Source organism: Coloeus monedula (assembly GCF_965178545.1).
Source record: "Coloeus monedula genome assembly, chromosome: Z".
In the NCBI taxonomy this organism is placed as follows: domain Eukaryota; kingdom Metazoa; phylum Chordata; class Aves; order Passeriformes; family Corvidae; genus Coloeus; species Coloeus monedula.
The window spans coordinates 62175204-62197093 of record NC_138822.1 but is presented as its reverse complement, the minus strand read 5'-3'; the positions used below and the strand labels follow the sequence as shown (position 1 = coordinate 62197093).

Genomic DNA, 21890 nt, shown 5'->3' with positions numbered 1-21890 from the left:
TTAAAGAAATTATCAAAAGCAGCAAATAATCCCTTTCACACTTAGGTTTATCATATCAATGACCTGACCTACAGACTGTCTTCAACTTAATCCATTAGAGACATTAAAGAATTCACGTATTTAGATAAGCAGGGTCACACACATACATGATGTAGTAAATCCATAAGAAACACTTACTGGGTAATTTTTTTGGAGGGATGGAAGGATGGGTTCAGGTAAGGCTATAAAAAAAAAGTTTAAAGTTGCTGTGATTCATGTAATTCACAGGAAACAATATCGTATCAACTACATCAAAGAGTTGCATCAAAATTCTATCTTAAAAACATTTATCAAGAACTTCACTTTCATGCATTTTGTAAAACAAGTTATTCAGCAAACATTTCTATTACTGTATTTTGTACTATACAGTACTACAGGAACTTTATTCAGCTAATGAAAGGTCTTACCAAGATACTACTATATGTAAAAGGCATAAAATTTCTACAGCAGCTGGGTACAGCTTTATTTCTGAAATTCATATTAACTCATGGCTATAGGAAAATTATCTAGATTCCCTAAATGAAAAATCAGAGCTTCACTCATCTTTTTTTCCTTACATCTAATACAATTCTATGAACAAGTCTACAGTTACTGCAAGAGCATCTGTTTTTCAGCTGCCAAGTATTACATACTGAGTCTCCAAATGTAACCTATTAAAAAAAATGCCCAACACACTTATAGGCATTGCTAGCAAAATCCCCATAAAATACATAAATATGGTCTAATAATGTTAGCTGGTCTGCTGAACAGCATACATGTTAGGAAGATCATGCAGTCATTAATGATACTAACAAACACAAAATTATCTAAATATTTGTCACTTTTATGAAAATCATGGATTGGGAGTTCATCTATTGAACAACATAAATTAGAGACAAAAAAAAATCACCCAGATTAGATGGTCGTATAGATAGACCAAAATCCAAAAGTATTCACATCCTACTGAAGCAGCTACAGAACTGTCAGAGCACTCCTCAAACTAAAGCTTTACCATCACATCTTCAGCATGGTTTAAGAAATTGGTCTACATCATTCACTAGGGAAAATAATAAATAAATTCAGTACATATGTCTTGGACTTGGGACTTAGTTCACCCTTCAAAAAGGTCTTACAGGAGAAGAGATGTTACAGAATCCTGTTTCCAGAGGGACTAAGAACAGCAGAGTTCTCAGAATGTGCTTGGGGTGTCTTCAAAGAGTAGAATACACTGTTAGGACTGCTAAGAAAATTATCACAGCTGCTTCTATAACTTTTTTTTTTTCCTGTGGGTGTTGAGAAATATGAAAGAGGTCATATTTCTGCAACATCTTGGATAATTTCCAGATCTCCACCACAGTAAATTAAAAGGCAACAAAATCTGAGCAACCAAGGTATTGTACCCAGGTGTGTATGCTTTGCTAAGCTTTACTAAGAGGATGGATGGCAGGGGGAAAATTACCACTTCCCACTTGCATTTGCCCTATGAGTTTCCTTTTCTTACTGTACAAATTAGTTAGCCATATTATCTGGAAGAAAGTTCATGTACAAGATACTGATGTATCTACAAAATAAACTCAAGCCACACTAAACTTGGGTCCAAAGACATCCACACAAGAATAAGAATATGGAAATTATTTAAGTAGTATAGAAAAGAAATTTGCATAGTGAAGGCAGGGACACTCGTGCAAAAGAAAGGTGTTCTTTTTTTCCCTCCACAGTATCATCAACAAAAACACTGTTAGAAGTTCTAGGACACAGGCTTTCAGGATCATATACCCTGCATATAGCAGGGAAAAAAGCTTAAAAACTGTGTGAATAAAACATCAGAACCTCAAAATCTGGTGCTTAGATGCATGTACAGTGTACAAGGCCACATCGCAGGCAGGTTTTTTTTTTTTTTTGGCCCTTTTTTTTTCCCCACAGAAAAGGCTGAGGAAGCACAGGTAGAAGGCTCCTCTTTTGTTTGTGGAATGCTGATCTTCCCCAGACAGCTGACTGATCAGAGTTTTGTATGAAAAGGATTATTTGAATCTTTTCTTACCCTTCCTTAGACAGCTGTGGCAGCTGCCACAGATGATTACAGCAAATGTCCTTATGCATTTTTGTGAACTAGTACTTGAGTTTATTTTATAGCTATACAGTGTCCAGCAGTTACTTTTTTTTTTTTCAAACCTTTTTAAAGCTGATAACTCTGCCTCCAAAGAGAGGTCCACTTGTTAAATGCAACACTAAGGAAATGGGAGCAAACTCATTTTATTTTTAAATATTTCTGTGTAGAAGATGACTACTGCTTATTTTATTAAAGAGGAAAACTACACAAGTATGAACTTAAAAGGGACAGTTTCAACATGTAAAAAATACTTACTCTGTAAATAGTGCAAAACCATCAAGACAAGACTATAGCTGTTTAAAGTACCACGACTGGCATCATTTATCTCACGAAAACTTGCCCACTTCTTAACAACAAGTACTAATGGACGAACTCGATTCTCAACTGCAAGTAAAATAAACACATCTCAAAAAAATTACATTTAACTAGACAGCAATTAATCAACATTTGCTCCTACTTGATCAACATGGTAGTTTTGTATTCTAAGGTTACCTTTTGCAGATATTTTATAGAATTTACTTAGTTATTCTAGAATTACTATCCATCCTATAAAAATCGAAACAAAATAATTTGCATTTGAAAACAGTCTTTTGAGTGGTAAGATCCACAGACACATTACAAGATGTATACCAGGAGATTTGCAAAGTCACTTTCTACTTCTAAGGTCTCTCCAGTTATGGTACTAATCTCCCCTGAATTAACTTGCTGCCAGGACAGACCCTATGTTATTTTTTTATTTAGGCTATACTAACAGGAAAAGTATTCCTGTGGTTGGAGGATAGCTGATTCTTAAGTTTACATCAGGATACGTGAGAGCAGTAATCCCTGCATACAAACATAAATTTTAAATTGGCCTTGTCCTCAATAGCTTTTTATGTAGATGACATGTTAGATACAGTATCTCTTTAAATCAATACATATGCATTTCATGAGGAAAGACATAAATAACAGGCATATTCCAGGCATCATCATCTGAATTTCTGATGAATATAGATAGCCTTCTAATTAAGGTATTAATCTACTCTAGGTAGATGTCACTCACCACAAACTCCTGGGACTCTGTAGACTCTGTAGCATACTTAATTTATTATTTGCAGCTATGCAGATCATCAGTTCAGTCAAGTGCCTTACAGTGCCTTAAAAGCTTATACATTCTGGAGTATCTTTCTAACCTGACATAATTTTACAAAGCTTTGTATTCTGCTCATCAGGACATGAGGACAAAAGACATCCTACAACTGCACCAGTTGGGGTGCTCTCTGTTATTCTGTAAAACTAGCAAGAACAATTTTTTCACAACATGTTCAGAGTAGTTCAGCACACATGCCCATGTAACCGGTACTCTTCTCACAATCAGTGTCCTACTAGATCTGGAAGACCTTTTGGAAACAATCAAACTCCTTATCCCTAATCACCTTATTCATGACATTGTTCACCAGTGGTTGAACCAAAAAAATAAAATTTAGTACACTAATTGTGAGATGCCAAAAAAGTACTGTACCATATGAAGATGCATTAATTAAAATAGCATTTTTTCGTGAGAGAAAAATGTAAATAGGCTCCAGTTTCAAACACAACTACTTTGTGTGTCACAGTAGAAAAGATCTTTTTTTAGTTGACCTCATTTTGAGATATTAAATTCTGTCTGCTAGTGCCTGCAATCTGTATAAAATAAAGTTACTGTGCAATATGACCAGTAAACTTTGTCTGGTACTCTGATACCAGCTACCCCTCAAGAAAATGCTCAGTAATGTTATTTGCACAAAGCTAAAAAGTCCAGCTTCCACTAACTGAAAAATATCTAGCAAAAATTGCTGATTAATCACAGACCTGCCTCCTTCAACAAACCACTGGTAACAGCTCAGACTTCACCTTCTAATCTACCCACACTTCCTCTGGACATTTTTGTTTCACCTTGCCTCATCCTCCTCGATGTTTTCTAGAGCACCCATGCACCAACACAGAAGAGTTAACTTCAAAACAGACTGAAGAGCATCCACAGAAATATTTGGAGTTTTAGTTTTTTAATCATGTTCACTAAGATAATTAGTCCCTTATTTGCCTGAGCATCTCATTTGTTCTAATGGAAAATAGACCAATGCATCTTCCACATTTGAGGTAATTTGGTAATTTTTTTTCCCCCTGCAAACTGAAGCCCTTCAACTACACATTTAACTGAGCAGGCTAATACATATAAGGCTATCTACCCTTGCTGATACAACTTATAAAGGTATGGAAAGAGATAGTCTGATAAAAGCTTTCATTTAGTTTTGTTTGCCTTATGTCACCTGAGTTTTCTGGTCCAAGGAAGACAAGACAGACAAGCTGTATGCCTGATACATTTAGAAAGGTCCAGAACACTGAGAAGATAATATTTTCAATCACAAGTCTCCCTTCACTACTAACTCACTCCTTGACCTCAAGAAAATATTATTTAGCCTTCATCAGGAAACATGAAGTTAATTTTGCTGGCCTTATAAAAGTGAGCACCACAGCAGAACAGAAGAAAAGGTGGGATACTAGGACTGCTTCCACTGCTCTTTTCACATCTGGACTTGTGTGCCCTACAGTGATTTTCTGAGAACAGTAACGACAATCTGTGACAGAAGCTATGAACAATTATATCAACATTAGACCTAGTGGAGTGACTGCTCTTCCGCAATTGTAAATGACAATGATTACTTCCTAATATTTTTAAACTTGGAAGCAAATCCTTTTCCAGTCATACAACTTCCTGAATGTATGAAGAAGTCACAGTTAACCAACTGACCCAGGACAAGTTGTAGACTCTCCTAGTAACACAAATATGGAACACAAACTAGTCTGACTGAAACAGTAGTAAAAATTAACTAGTGAAGACAGCTTCTATTGGTAATTGCCTACCCTAAGTAGAAAGAAATTCCTTTATGCAAGAACTGAAGAAGGTGGTAAAGGAACAAATGCAAATGCCCTAAAGAAATAGCCTGAGGCACGCTCCTTTATGTATTTAACTGCCAAATGACATTGCAATGCTAAGAAAGAAAACCTTAATTTACCACTAGGAGCGCTGTTCTTATTACTTTCCTTTCACAAGGCTGTTTCACAATCTCTCCCTAAAATGCAAACTCCTGAGCAGACACAATCCAATTTTGATTTGGGATTAGTATAAATACTGAAGCAGTATTTTGAATTTTCCAAGGAAAGTCTCTGCAACAGCATACAGACACAGCTGGCTATCAGCCATGAGTAATTGGCTGTCATTGGCTGTAAGGAAAAAAAATAAACTGGAGATTCTACCACTAGATGACCATTACTATCATGATCTTGTTATATGCAGAATACCTGAAGTAGCCCTTATAGTAGATACGTGAACCTTAATATGAAGAATCTTTGTTATCTTCTGAGTATTATAATATTCAATTAAAAACATACCTAGCTGTTTTCTCCACATATTTAGAATGAGCAACAAGAACTTATCTTAAACCTGCTTAATGTAGCTAAAGAAGTAAATATATACATAGTAATACCATGTATTAAATTATATGTTCATAGCAAATCAATACCAAAATACAAACACAAAAAGCAAAGTTTAAAGAAATAAGAAGATAAAATAAAAACTTACTGAATGCATAGGTTCTCAGAAGGAATGTATTTCTTATACCTATAACATTGTTTACATTCAAGTCGAAATCCACATTGCTATTAGGGAGGAAAAAAAAATTAAGCATCATGGTATTCAATTTCTGAATGTTTACTACTACTATGTGACAGATATGGAGAAATATAATTTTAATATAAAGCCCTAGAAACGTTCTTCAGAGCTTTAAATGCCATGATTCCTATCATTTTGTTTATATCACCTGAGCCACTTATAAACTTGAACTCCTTTGTTATAAAAATGTAATTGCTGTTTTACATGAAGAATACATGTAGATACAAATTTAGACTTTAGGACAACTTAACATACCTTTTTTAATTTTTACCAAATCTTTCTCCCAACTAAATATGATTTACATTATTTACTACAGGTAAGTTTTGATACCAGGAAGGATTCTCTGAGGTATTAGTTTAAGAAATTATGCCAATGAACTGAGAAAGAGAACAGGAAGAGGTTAGAAGGTAAGAGGCATTTCTGCAATGACAATAAGAGAGAATCAGTACTTCAGAATAAAATCAATTCTGAGTAAACACTGCATGTTTTGCAATAAAACAGTTTTGATAATTTTCATTCTGTTAAGGTTAAATAAGGCAAACAAGCACTAACTGCCTTATTTACAACACAACCTGCCCCCAAGTTTGAATCTCCTACTGCATATAGAGCCTAACTACTCACAGAACTCAAGAAATTATATTGCATTCATGGTAAATAAGCCACAGCAACACTAACTCACAACAAGAAGAGCTTATTATTAGATAAAGAAGGAGTTGTCTGTGATATATAGCTACTTCCATTTTACATGCACAAGCTGCATTCACATAGCACTTGTTTGCTCAAATACTTCTTAGGATTTTCTTGACTATATAAGGGAACATGGACCCGAAGTTCATTAAATTTGGTAAAAGACAATAATTTGAGGTCTATAAGAAATTTTTTGCATATTTTGAACATTTAACATTTTTTACATCTTTTAAACATTTTTTTACATTAAAACATTCTTTGCATCAAAACCACCATTGCATAATTTTAAACCTGAGTTAGTATCAAGCAGGGCCTTTTTTATGTTTTAAGAATATAGTACATAAAAGTACAGGAAATAAACAAGCTTCAGCTACCACTTCACAGTTGTAAATATAAGCATGAACACCCATAAGAATATTAACTGCATGTGCAAATGTAATAAAAAAATGTCAGATTGCATGTGTAATTCCAATTAATCCAAATTAACAAGAGGACTATTTACCAGATGCTGATTGAAGCAAGCTCTATTGCAGTTATTTTGCACTTTACTATGCATGTTTTAATAGCTGTTGCAGTAGTGCAAGTGAAAAAGGGTTAGTACTGCTGGGACTCAAGTTCTACTAAAAAGCACAAAAGGAGAGGAAAAGAATCAACTGCACATCAATTGTAGCAGAAGAGGAAGGTTTCGTATCTTCTGTAGTATAAAGATATTTGATCAAAGGCTTGTTGGGAAGCAGAGCCAGCATTAAAATAATTTCCTGGGAAAGACTACCAAAACAAAAATGGTAAGTCTTTAAGTGCAATGGATCTTCCCTTACTTTTACAGCACTATAAACTCCCAAGTTTTAGTAAAATAAAAGAGAACAAATACAAACTGAATGCTTCCTCATTCACCAAACCAAAGTAAGGGGCAACCGCCATTTGCAGGTATATATGGACCACTGGTAACACATTAGAATGTGGATCTCCAGACAGAGATAACACCCACTGAATTCAACCACCTTCTCTCAGCAGCTGAGCATCAAAAAACTAGCTTTTACAGGAAGCTTGTAATGTTTAGTTTCCAATTTTGGCAAAGTCAGGCCTAGTCAGGCCCTGGGTACAGGATAGCCAATCAATTTTTCAAGACCTCTCTGAAAAAATGCATGAGTACGCATTCGTCGTACACCTGAGCCTACAAAAGGCAAGAGGCCAGTAAGAGACTGGAAAGAGACAAATGCTTAAACAAAAAGACAAAACATGGATGGAGATGACAGGTTATGTAAGAGAAAGATAACTGTAAAGACAGAAAACAAAACAAAAACAAACAACAATTAAAAAAAAAAAATCCTAACCCAAAATCATTACATTCCCCACCACTCCTCTCTTCCACAAAAGCAATACAGAAAACCAGATGGTGAAAAATACTGGGTTTTACTCTGCAAAAATATAATGTGCTGCTTCTAGTCTCAGACAATCATACTTTGATTTAGTGGGAAATAAAGAGTTCTTTAAATCCTATCTGTAAGGTATATAATTATCATGACTTTTTTTTTAAAAAGTGACTGTACTATGGACTGTAAGTGCTTACAAAACAACTTCAATCTTCTCACACAATCACTTCCATCCAGTTCCATACTTAAGGTTTCTTTTTAAAGTTTATTTTCTCCTTTTAAATTGGGAAAAAAATATTGTTACAATCCCATAACTCATTCAATATTTGTGCCAGGAATTTATCATTTCATTTATATACAAAAAGACTAGCATTGTTATATGTAGCTAATCCATATAACGCTTGACAAGTATCAAACTTTCAGAAAGCATGGAAGAAACAACCTTCTGTACTGTTAGAAGAGAAAGTAAAAAACATTCAAATTTTTAAAAGGTAGGCAAGTATACTCATGTAAATATGGCATTGGGTGTAAATGAAGAAAAAAGTATAAAGCAAAAAACCCAACAAGTGTGTATCATCTCAGATGAAACAGAAAGTTAAATTGATGATATAGATTAGTTCGTTTTGTGAACATGACTGATTTAGTTTTATCAGGGCAGGAACCTTACGATGATAAAGTTAAATCGTCATAAAAACATGTTGTGATATGCTTTCATAAGGAGAGGCCAGAAAAGTAGGCGTATTTGTTTTTAAAATACAGATACAGGTCTGTAAAATTTCAGAACCATATAGACAGGTTAAGACAGCTACATTAAAGTTGTTCAAAGTCCAATCTACAAAGAAGAATGAAACTACGTTACTATAGGAAGCTAATACATATCAGTTTTACAAAACTAAGCCAATGAACAGAGGAAGATATGAATATTACTCAGACTGTCAACACATTTCAGTCCTTTGCAAGACTTTTTCCTCTGTCAGGTATTTTCATCATACACAATACGAAATACATCATTCTCTATCCTAGCACATCCCTCTAAATTATTCTCATGTCTTCATAATGAATAGACAATGAATACAAGAAAACATAATCACAAACTAGTCTGTTTCAGTGTTGTTTGTATAGCTCAATAGTTATGTCTGCACAGCAAGCAAAATTCTATTTCACAACAGTTTTCTTCCTACCACTGGTTTTCTGTCCAACCATTTGTCAACTTGGAGTCCACTATGTACAAAAAGCCCACAAAAATATGTGATGTACTGCTTCTAATTCACATCACAGGAATCAAAAAAGCATCTCAACCACAAGAGGTACTTCAGACCATCAACGCAATAAGCTGACTACCACTGCATGTTAGATCTACAAATCTGCAATACAACTATGGCACCACACAAATAAACACACATAACAGTGGGATTACTCCTAAGGGCAGTACATCTATAGAACACTTTCCCATGTCAAAGTCTAAAAGATTATGCTGAAGAGAATACTTGCCTGACTTTATCCCTGAATTTTACTATTGGCACTTTTGCTCTGATCAGCTGAGGTCGCTCAATGTAGCTTGCTGAAATGGAGAAAAACATGCAATTAAGTTTCATGCAAGATGCAGATCTTAGTAAAATATCCTGTAATACAATCTTATAGACTGATTTATAGCAAATAGCAGCTTATTATATTTAGCAGAGTTGTGCTAAACTAAGTAAACTTTAGCAACTGTAGCAAAAAAAAAACAACCTAGGAAAGCATGTGAAATGCCCCCCACACAAAACATTAGAGAAGAAAGTAGAACACATAGTTTTCTGTGGGAAATACATTCCAGAAATTTGAACATAAGGAATGCAGTACTACAATCCTTTCATGGAACAGTACTTGTAATAGAAATCCTGAATAGTTATAATTAAGGTACAACAATAAAGGAGCAAGAACATATCCAACCAGGATGGGCTAGTGATAGGCTTAAAACTTGTTTGCAGAACTGTTCATTTGAATGACAAAGTACGTATCAGGAAATGCTACTGAAAACAGGACAATGCTTTCTATCAAAGATGGGATAACCTTTATCTGCCTTTTCTTTAATAGTAATAGCACATGCAATAAATCCACATTGGTTATGATTATCAGATGATTATCTACACAGTATACATACATAGGCTCAATGCTAGACCGTCCAAACTCACACATACTAAGCTCAGCCGCTCACAAAAAGCCACCAAATGCACCCTCCACACTTGGCTCCCCAAAACTGTTGCATCAGCCATATTGTTGTGATTTCCCTATACTTCATAATACCTCAGCGTATATTCAGCAGTTTCCCATAATCCTGAATGAATACTGTGCCCAAGAAAGTAATGGAAAAGAAAGAAAAGTATAGCCTGTAGGTTACATGACATGAATTTGGGCAAAAAGCATGATTTTAGTAATTACTTGTGTTGCCAAATCTAGGACCAGTTGTATTTGTCCATATCCAACATCATACATTTTCCCATTGTTTCTACAAATTAACCTCAGATTAGCATTAATAAGCATGCACAGTACAAGTAATACAGACTAAAAATAACCTTGAATAAACTCTAATTATTTCTTTCCCCCCAGAGAAAGCAACAAGGTACTTCTATCAGCTGAACAGCCACCTTGATTAAACAGCATCATCTCCATTGCTTTTGGATGACAAATTCAGATTTTGTGGAACACTGCTGGGAAATACTCAATTAAAACAAACTTCTCTTTTTTTTCTTTTTTTTTTTTTTGAGACTTTCTGAAACTGTTTTATGGATATGCACGTCCAGACAATTTGACCAGAGGCAATCTTTTATCTGGATTTTAATGCTCTGTACAAGCCTAAGCAACACACAGACTGGCACTCAGAACAAAAGAAAATCTTACTAATTTACTGATGTTAATGGGAGAATCTTAAATAAGTAACTTCAATTCATGTTCACTGACTACAAACTTTACACAAGCATTGCCTCTAGCTGAACCTTCAGACACATCCAGGCATCTCTCCTCCAGCATCCCCAGAACATTTTTAAAGTGAGAGTTTGCATCTCTGACTACTTTCCTTTCACTACCAAATTTATGACAAAGATTCCCAATACACTAGCACATGGTAGACAACAGTGGATGTCTTTCTGTATGCCATAGCAATTCAACTTTCCTCACTATGACCCTTACCAATGCTCTTCAGAAATTAACTGAACTCATTCTAGCGACAATCCACTTCCAAACACATCCTTGTCTGCAAATGCCTCCCTACACTTGATGGATGCTTGTGTCAAATTAGGTGGCTAAGAAAAAAAGATACAGCCCAAAACATAAACCCAATCTGTTTCACAGGGTGGTAAAAAGCAAGGAGGAAGTTAGAACAGCAAAGAGGAAGTTAGAAGGCAGAGACTTCCTGCTGGTATCCTCTTTCTTGGCTCGGACCAATGAGGCTGTTAGCAGAATCTATATTGTAGCTTATACATACATACTGGGAAGAAATAGTCACAAATAGAGGATGTGGAATTCTGAAATACATACAGGTTGAGTAAGTGCCTTAGTAAACTGACTGTGTGATAATGGAAGCTATGACCAGAGGGCTACATCAAAATATATGAAAAGAAATCTATACAGTTGCTCCCCACTTTTGGGCATGTCTATGAAAAGGTCACGGACACCACTACAGCTTAGAAAAGAAGAATATAATGGCTTCAAAGAAGACTAAGCACTGGTTCATATGTAACTTATTCATTCAGAATTTCAGACTGAACAGCTTAATTCTCTCTCTTCTTTTACAGAATGAAAGATTAAGAAATTGTACAGAATATTAATCCCAAACATGGTATATGCCAAAAAGATCTTTGGCATCCTGGGCACGTAGCCTGCTCTCATTGATTGGGTTATACTATAGAAGGAGAAACTGGGCAACACAGGAGTTTGAATCCACATTCATGAAGAATCTAGAAAGGTACAACCCACCACAGGATGAAATAATTGCTGATTTTTTGGAATTCACTCAACAACCTGCACAGTCCTTCAAAGTCATTCAGTTGAGTTCAAATTCCTTTGCTTGTCCCAGCTGTTACACATTTCCCACTTGACCACTATTAGGCAGATTCCACTCTGATACCCTAGTCTCAACTCTACTGCACCTCTTTGTTATTTATGTAGACAGTAAATACCTGTCAACCTAACACTACCAAGGTGTTTTTCAAACAAATCCCACACAGATGAATCTGAAGTGAGGAATCAGTCTGACATTTACTCTCAGCAGTTTAGATGTAACCTCTTCAGTTATCACCCCAAATTAATGCTTCACATTTCTAAAGACATTGACTTCAGCATATAGTTCTGGGAATGTCAGCCAATCTTCTAAAAAAATACATCTACAGGTACCTGAACAAATAAGCCAAGAAGTTACACATGATCAGCTATCCTTTGATACGGATCATGTATTTGCTATCCCTACATCTCTCTTCTCTAGGAGAAACACAATACATACCTTTAAGACTAACACACCCCACAAAAACAGTGAATAAAATACCTGAAGCTTTCTCCCACTTTTCTCTGTGATTAGACTATTCAGAAGAGAACACATTTTCACTTCAGCTGGTATTCTAGATGTAGAATGACAACACAGAAAAGGCTCTGCTAAAAGATTTAGAATCTGATGGACTAAAATTTCTTGCTCACACTTGTTAACCATTTACAAATCTGAAACTGAAATAAGCTATACAAATTTTGAATCCACCTCCCAAACCTACTAATCTAGAAATCACATTCAACTCTATAACAAGGACAAAAGAGATAGCACTTAACGTTCTGAAGACAAAACAAATCGTGAAAGAGAGTGATCTAATTTGCACTTGGAATGCTTCTTCATTTATCAATCATAAAATTAAGGTGAAATAAGCACAGAATCACATGCTTACTGTCCTTATACTGGAATGCACAGCAAAACTGCAGAGTGCAAGAACAAAGAGGGAGTTGTTATGAGAGGCACAGACAGAAAAAACTCCCAAGTTTCTGAACTGATCTGGAAAAAGGTAAAACAGCTCTAAAACTTTACCTATGCCACAAACATCCTCCTTATTTCTTTTTGTCCTTTAACTCTTTCATAAAACCAGAGCAAGAACTTAATTTCAAACAGCATCTTATATTTTCTCCCTCCTGTTGTTTCTCTTACATCTTGGCACACACTTTGCTAGCTTTCATGCTTGGCCCAAACTATGTTTATTTCCGTTCTCTCATGTGAAGCAACAATAAGTTTTTTGACTGCTCACACACTTGTTGAGAACATGCTGCAGTCTCTCTTCTACAGAAGAAAGAAATACTTAACTAATATTGTCAAAGAGGTATTACCTTAAAATTATAGGATAGCATCATAAATGCTAACAGGGCAGCATAAAACTTGAAAATAATTATCAGAAGCAGATTCATACATTTTAGGTAGACAGGCTGTCCTTGATTTATAGTAAGCACTACTGAGCAACAACTGAAACTTCAGAGTGTTACCAACGTTCTTTTCATATTAAATCCAAATTACAGTACTGTACCAGCTACTAAGAAAATTAACTATCTCAGCTGAAACCAGGACATCTCTTGTTTCAGAAGTACTAAACCTTGGCAGAGTTGAGCTACAGCTTGTAAATTAGCTAAATCTAAATGGAAAGACCCATGTGCCAAAGCCTTTTTGTTCCAAACATTTTCAAACAATTTTTGCCTGTTAGTTGTATTCACAAAACATCCATACACAGACACAGGACAGACTGCTAGGTATAGGAATTAATGCCACAGAATCTTCAAGATTCTGAAGAGAAGGTCTACACACCACAACTAAGAGCGCCTGACAGGAATGGTAATCTCACCAGTGCTTTGTCCTGCCTTACCTTCCACAGAACATTTTGATTAAATCAAGCTGACCAAATGCACTTGAAAGGTAACAGAGAATTACGAAAGCATAAAAAAACAGGCAAAGGCACAAATACCTTTGGGGATCACTTGCACATGACCATCATACCTTTCTGACTCGATTTTGTCTAACGCTCTGTCACAGAACAAAAGCTCTTGAAAAAGATTGCTTATTTAGAAGCTCCCTTTCTGATCCCTGAAAACACACCTATTTTATCACTGTGCTATCAGAAAGCACTGGAGAGAGCTGCACCACAGACAAACCCAGAATAATTTTCAGACTTACACAAATGTCAATATACAGTATATAAGCACTAAATATCAGATGCCTATTCAGCAATAGATCTATCAAGTCTTTCTTCAAAGTGAGCTGTTAAAATCTGTGCATGCATGCTTGCCAATGAAGAAATTTTGAAGTCTGCATTTAAATTTACAGTTTGTTCCTTTTAGCACTGCAGGACCGTTCAGAACATCACTATAAGGAGTAGCATCAAAGATTCTATCACAGGTCTGGGATGAAGGGTGATAAAGTCATTGATATCAGTAAATGTCAGGGTATTTTATAATTCAAAGGATGATACAAAAGCCGCTTTGAAGTAGAAGGTTTTCACATTTAAGTCAAGAACTGCCCATGTGAATTCTTAATCTGAAGGGAGTCTAAACAACAACCTATAAAAACTGTGAATTTACATGTTTTATGTGTGTGTGTACTGGTACTGTCAACATTTATTACTTTCTTCATTAGGCACCTAAGTTAATTACTTCTCAAAAGAAAAAAATCAATTCTATACAGTCTACTGTGAGTGACATCTTATTTTACAAATTTTTAAGAGTATTTTTCACAGGAAGACACTGCAATCTAAGATATTAGCAAGAGTTTACTAACAGAGGTTTCCCAAACAGAAATCTACTCCCTTCTCATTGTGTTCCACAATTCAAAAGTCATCTGAGATATTACACGTTATTGAAGTCCACTAGTTTTCAAGAAAAACTGTTTTTCTGATTACCATTGATCAGCATCGAGTAACATCACTAAATATTTATAGCTTTTCTTCAAAGAGTACTGTGATTAGAACCTAGACAAGATGCAATTACATATATTAGTTGCAATTGTGCATCAATACTTCTTCCAGAATGGCCAATAATCTTACCACCTCACTTTAGACAGTAACTTACAAAGTTTAGTACTGAAGAGTTTTTGGACTAAGCTGAGTATACGTCTCGCTTCAGTCTTCTGATTCACCTGAAATGTGGTATTAAAATTAATGAAAAGAATTGATATCTCTCATTTAAATGTTCAAAGTAAGCATGCTTTCCTTTCAAAATGAAATTAGTTCTCAGAATAAGACATGAACATGTACACTAACACGTTCTACAGCCTACATATACATTTAAAAATCGCAGACCTAGATGAAAACCTAGTCCCACTTACACAAAAATGTCCTCTTTTGCCCTTTAAATGACACTGCAATTCTTTCAAGATTATGGTCTATTTAAATTTCCTGTAGATATCCTTTTCCTTTAACTTCATTTCTACTCATAACATTTTTTTTCACTGAAAATATTCCAGATATTAAATACTAAATGCCTGATCACTAAAATTGGTAGCTATGAATCTAAACAACAATATAAGAAACTTTACTTATTACAAGTTGTTTCTGCATTTAAAAGAATTCTCTAAACAATTTTCTTCCTCCTCTTTCCTTTTGCTGTATTTTTTCACTTATGAATTGAAGGTAAAGATTTAAAAAGTAGTTTGTAGCTATTATGAGTGCAAAACTGTGTTATTAAATCAAAAAGATTTGAGCACTTCTTTATCATTTCAGGATCCAGCCTTTTAATAGCCCACACATAAAACCTATGTTTAACTATGTATGTTTTAAATTACTTACTGGTTCTTCTTTAACCACCAGGCACAAATCACCGTCACTAGTACGAGTTCCAAATCCATTCAGTGAGGATCCAACCAAAAAAAGTCTGCTCTCTGTAACAGAAGAGTAACAGAAAATGTGACATATTACAGTTTGAGAGGAAGGAAGAATCGCGAACTGGAAGAGCATTCAAACTGATACTAAGTAATCAAATTCTAAACATACGTGGAAAAATTAGCTGAATTTCTCTCTGGAGTTCAGTTCTGCAGAGCTCTTTTCTGTCCAAATCAGAGGCCTGTTGCCGACACACTTGAAACAACTCCAAAATCTGTTGACTTAACTGGACACACACATACAAAAAGTAAAGACATAGCAAAGTGAACGTTCTTTCTGGTCAGAGATGCAATTACATGAAACAGAGAAAGTTGGATTTTTTTATGCAAAACTCAGCACCATTTCACATGGCCTACTCCATTGTCTACAGTTTTACTACACTTAAATTCACAATGAATAATTCCCTAGAAGAAATTTCTGCTAAGTTTTTAAATTTAAATTTGTTCCATTTGTTATAAAATGTCAAACCACAGAAAATAATTTCTGCATCATCAGTACATGCAGCCTTTCAGGGAATAACTGGAAAGACCAGAGACATCATCTGCTGACTTTAATGTCAACAGTTTGCCTGCCAGTAACAGGAGGAAAAAAGCTTATTATAAAAACTGATTTAAATTAGCTTTCTTTTTCATCCCACAAAAACTGTTAAAGAAGAAGTCTGCTCTTTGTTGGAAGGAGGTATTAACTGTTCTCCTTTCACAACACTGTTACATTCTATAACAAACAGGCATATTTATATTAAAAAAACCCAAACCCTTCTGTCATGTTCGTGCAGAACAAGAAACAGTTCTAAACTACATTCCATTCTCTTCTATATTCCAGAACAGCTATGACAGCAACTTTTATGCTTTCTTGAAATAAGGCAGAGAACATCTTTAGAGGCCAAATACTGCATTTATTCAGAATGGGCTTCTCTCATATTACTATGGTGGGGTTTTTTCAGTCAGGATTCTCCCCACCTCATTTCATGTGAGAAATGGACTATTTCTCCAATTTTTACTTAGTAGAGCCTGACATCAGGATGGAAATCAAACAACACAAGGAAACAATACCCTGACTTCCCCTGTCCCCACAAAAATACTTCAAACCCAAGCACAGACAAGGAGGTGATATAGAACCACAGTGGCTGCTACACTTATTGATATTCCTTCTAATGGCAGCTTAGCAATAGATATCCCATGACACTGTTACAAATCCTTGTAGAAATTTTTGTCGTCTCCCACAGCACCTCTGGATTCTGCCTACTCAGAAGCCAGAAGTAAAGCACAGGCACAGAAAGCAATTACCTCATCCTTGGCAACAGGGAGCCTGGTTCCTGCAGGGTCTGGAAACAAATTATCTTGCAAAGGAGGGACACATCCAATTAAAGCTGGTGAGCCATGTGCATGCAACACCGGAGACTGAATCGAAATTGGTGATGGGAAGGAGCGTCTACGTTCTGGTAAAGGCACTGCTTGGTTAACTACAGTTGTGTCAGAATCATGTGAATGAATCCGCTGCCGTTTGGCATCATCTGGAATGCTTTGTTGACTTTGTCTCCTAGAGAGAGACACTGTGTAATTCCTCTAGTTTACAAGCTCCAACTTATGATTAAAAGACCACTTCTACAAAGTTTAAATATTAAGACTTAATGACGTAACTACTTCGCTAAGCCCAAGTGTGCTACAGAACAGTCATGCCTATCCTAGGTACTAAGTGAAACAAACCTGGAATGGGAAAAGAGAACATAAAATTGCAGAAATGAAGCTAGCCTAGAATTGGATTGATGCAATTCTTTAAGGCAAGCATCTGCACTAACCAACTGAAACCCAAATGACAAGTTTGGTTAAATTGACTGCAAATCTCCCAACACAGCACAGCTTCTCAAAAGGAAAAGATGCATGCAGTATGAAACCAGGAATTTCCTTAGTTCATGGAATAATTACATACTCAACTGTAACTTAATAGCATCTATTTGGTTGTGCGTATTTTTTCATGTTAGATTTGGTACAGAAATAACATACAGGAGATAGTACTGAAGACAGACTACATAGAACCTCCTTCCAATCAGCTGATTCCCAGAACTATAGAAACACTTATCAACTAGTATATCTGAACTGATAAAGAGAACAGGGTTTTTTTTCTAAAGCATTAAGGGAAAATAAAATCCTACATGTATGTAAAATTTCCCTTTCTGTGGTAACTAAAATATCAAAGGTAGTAACGTAAATTCAAGTTAATTTTTTTTAAAAAACAACAAAAATTAGGTTTCCATAAAATCGTCTTTAAAAAAGAGAATTTATACATGCTTGAATTTAACACTTTGTATTTGAAAAATAATACTCACATAATTAAGAAAAGAAGGAAAAACACCTCATGTATCATCAGGAAAACATGAAAATTCCCATAAAACCTTGAGGGTGCACTCTACCCTTAACTTGACAAATTAACAGGAAAAAAACATTCATTGACACAAACCTTCTTAAAGTCAATCCCACACGGACTGCAATCCATTGCAGTATTACAATAAATCACTTAAATCACTTCTGCAAGGCTACAGCTGTTGGAGGAGGAAAACTAGGTACAGGAAGTCACTTATGAGTACAAAGATTATCAAAAACAGGTATAATGCTTTAAAGAGCCAATACATGGCCTGTTTCCATCAAAAACAAAAAAGTATTCAGTATCACAATTTCTAACACAACTCAAATTGCATAAGAAATTGGTAACAGACGAGCTTCACAATGGGTACATTATAACCAGTAGTAGTCAGATATATACAAATAACTTACTTTCTTCCTTGAAATGATGTCACGGCATCTGATGTAGACACTGGACTGACACTTCCATAAGTCACTGGTTGCAGTGTAACTACCGGAGTAACAGCTGGAGTAGCTTCAATGTTCCCACTCAAAAGGGCTCTAGAAAGACTACAGTCCATAACTATTATTCATAAGATAACCAAGATGCTTTTTATAAGTTGGTAGTTTTTGTTAACTGAATATTAAACTCTACAAGTCCTGTCATTTTTTTTTCTTAGAAGTAATACATCTTTCTATTCAAAATGAAGACATATTTCAGTTTATAATATGTATTTCATTAAAAACAGAAAATGGTCATTCTTGACAGCATATGTGTAAGAAGGGGTTATCAAAAAAATTAACTTAAAGATGTTAAATTCAAAAGCCTAAAGAACACAATGGTGTCTTGAAATATAGACCCAAGAATAAACTTTTCTTCCCCTTCTCATCTCCTCTCTGTGCTCCCCAATAAACAAATACAATTGAAGAGCTTTAAAAATGAACTGTGGATTAACAGCTCTAATCAGTGCAATGGCATCTCATGCATTATGCCCAATGCAGGCGAGCATTAAGATTTGCAGGTCCGTAAGAGAAATGCCACAGCTCTTTTTTATACGTTTGACATCTTCATGTTTTGTGACATTCAATGCAGTTCAATGTTAAAAACAGTGAAAACCATCGTCCATAAACAGAAATATTTCTTTCAGACCCAACCCCTGCTATCAAATCTTACTGTACTTACACTGCAGTGCGAAAATGAATCGGAGGAACGATAATTTGCTGGTGAGAAAGAAGACTAGGAGGTAAATTTAGAGGAAGTTTAGTGAAAAAAGTACTCTGTTGTTGGTACTTTGGAGGGAATGGTGGACGACCCAAGTTGGAAGAATTTGGGAACATGCTCCTTTCTACTTGAAGTGAACATGTATTCTTTTATCTACAGTAAAAAAAAAAAAAGAAAGAAAGAAAGAAAGAAAGAAAGAAATTGAAATCAGGTAAAAAGAAATACTTTATAGGTTACCTTTTAAGATCGTAGTTTAAAAATTGAAGTAATCTAGAATATACTTCCAGGAATTGCTTAAGAGCATGGTGATCACAGGGTAGCTTTTATTGCCTTTCAGTACAAAACACTAAATAAAAATACTGTATACTCTGAAGTCTAATTACTGCTTACTTTATTTATGTTTAAAAGTGAATTTTTATTTAGTCCCCACAATTTTACATTTAATTTTAGAAAAATTAAATGTCACAAGATATAAAAGTTTTAATCTCAGGGAAAAGTACCATGTAACAGTAGAATTTGTTTCATAGTTCAAATATTCCACAATGAGGTTCACAATATATGGAAAGAAATTCCTGACTACCTCATAAGAGCATGAAGATGCAGCTAATAATGAACTACACGTTATCTCATGAAGTTAGTATTTTTTCATGACATGACATGTAAAAAATCAGCCAAATGATGACACCACTTGCAACTAATCTAAGCATGCTTTAAGAATATCATACCCATATAGTATTATTTAACTGAATAGATTCTGTCATAGAAAAATGTTGGTTTACTATCTGTTAAATCAAAAATTGATTCTGGGCAACTGGCCAGATAGCTCTATCACTGCAGGCAGCATTAGCACAGAGCATAGGAAAATGAATAATGAGGAGTTTATGTGGTTGGGTTTGGCTTTGCTCTTTATTTCCTGTGATGACAACCCACAGTAGTGAATAGTAAATACATGGACATTGCTGCATTAGCTCCATGAAAAAGCTATTACAGTTCTTCCCTTTTTTTTTTTTCCCGTTTGATGGGGTGGGTGAGGGGAAGCATTATGCATTAATGGATCTTCACTTTCAGTTCTGCCAAAGAAATGACACCGAGTTGCATAAAAAGAAAGTTACTTGACATTTAGTCTGAATGAGCATTTATGTTCTGTCCAAACTTTTCCTTTTCTAGTAGACAGAACAACTGTTAACATGCCTTATCCGCCCCCTCTGAGGAGACCAGGCACTCTCCACAGCATACCGTACACATAAGCAGTTTATGGATACAATTAGCTGGCAACAGAACGATGAATGAGAATAAGAGCTAGGCGCAGAAGAAACACAAGTTCGGTTTAGCCTTGGAAGCTGTAAACATCAGGAAGAGAAGAATGGAGGAGTTACCTTTCCCAACCCGAAACAATGCAGTAACACAGCTGGCTCACAATAGTGACAACGACCTTTACAGCGACTTTCAGCACTGTTTACCTCGCCAGGAATTGCCAGGCTCTCTTAAGCAGTTTCGTAACTTACAGTTCAGGTACCTTTGTCCCCGTGGGCACTGTTTCCAAACAAGCGTGTGCTTCCCACAGAGTCACACAAGTGAACCGTGCAGGTAAGCCCGCGCGCACGGAGGCCCAACAGCCCCCGGCCCCAGTGACGGGAGAGGCGTCCGGGGCCACCGCCACCCCTGGGGCCAGAGCCCAACCCCCTGGCGCTGCTCCCTGTCACGTCCACGCGGGACCCCCACAGGACACTCACGCAGGGCCTGAGAGGAGGCAGGCGGGACGGGCCTGCGGGAAGCACCGTGCGGAGTGGGCAACGGAGACCAGTTCCTGCAGCTGAGCACCGTCCCCGTCCCCCGGATGCAGAGACGCCGCAGGAAGCGACGGGAAGCGACAGGAAGCGGCAGGAAGCGGCCGGACCGCCGCAGGAAGCGCTCCCTCCACCCGCTCCTGGGCCACTTAGCGGCCGCCTTCCAGGCTCACGCCCCCTAGCGGTGCGGCGGGACGCATGCGCGGGGCGGCTCCGGACGCAGGGAGGGCGCTCGAGCGGCCTCCGTGAGGGACGAGTGAGAGGCGGCCGTGACAGGCACAGCGCTCTGCCGACGCCTGGTCCTGGCGGGCGCCGAAAGAGACATGACAGTGCGGCTGGTTTGCTTTCTGTAATTACTGGCCGACTGTAATTGAGCTACTGTTCAGAAGTGTGTCCGAAGTATTGTATTTGGCTAAATGAATTAGGATTTGGCCAACATGGATTGTAGGCATGCTAGGGTTAATCGGAGGTCACAAACAGATTGACATGCTTGGTCCCTGAAGGATGACAGAAGCAAAATCGTAGAATCATAGAATCATCAGTGCTGGAAAAGATGTTAAGATCATGCAGTCCATCAACCATCCATCCAGCACTAACCCCTAAACTACTAAACTATCACTCAGCACCAGATCCAAACACCTGAAGAACATCTCAAGGTGATTCAATTACCTCTTTAGGCAATCTATTCCAATGCTTGACCACACTAATAATGCAGAAAAAATTTTTGACATGCAACCTGAATCTTCCCTGTCTCAGCTTAAGGCCATTTCCTGTAGTCTGGGGCACCGTAGG

At 36.5% G+C, this 21890-nt stretch overlaps 1 protein-coding gene across 1 annotated transcript in view; it reads right to left on the bottom strand.

The window, feature by feature from the left end:
* Positions 1 to 21158, bottom strand: part of TENT2 (terminal nucleotidyltransferase 2) — a 40919-nt gene extending 19761 nt beyond the window's left edge. Inside the window, exons 1-11 of the mRNA XM_082302005.1 lie at positions 21045 to 21158; positions 19273 to 19464; positions 18522 to 18659; positions 17037 to 17289; positions 15862 to 15976; positions 15658 to 15749; positions 14942 to 15008; positions 9371 to 9440; positions 5730 to 5806; positions 2384 to 2512; positions 178 to 221 (exon numbers count right to left, since the gene is read on the bottom strand). Of these exons, the coding sequence (XP_082158131.1) occupies positions 178 to 221; positions 2384 to 2512; positions 5730 to 5806; positions 9371 to 9440; positions 14942 to 15008; positions 15658 to 15749; positions 15862 to 15976; positions 17037 to 17289; positions 18522 to 18659; positions 19273 to 19427 (1140 nt within the window). The 5' untranslated portion in view covers positions 19428 to 19464; positions 21045 to 21158. The remainder of the gene's footprint in view (positions 1 to 177; positions 222 to 2383; positions 2513 to 5729; positions 5807 to 9370; positions 9441 to 14941; positions 15009 to 15657; positions 15750 to 15861; positions 15977 to 17036; positions 17290 to 18521; positions 18660 to 19272; positions 19465 to 21044) is intronic.
* Between the last annotated feature and the right edge of the window lie 732 nt (positions 21159 to 21890).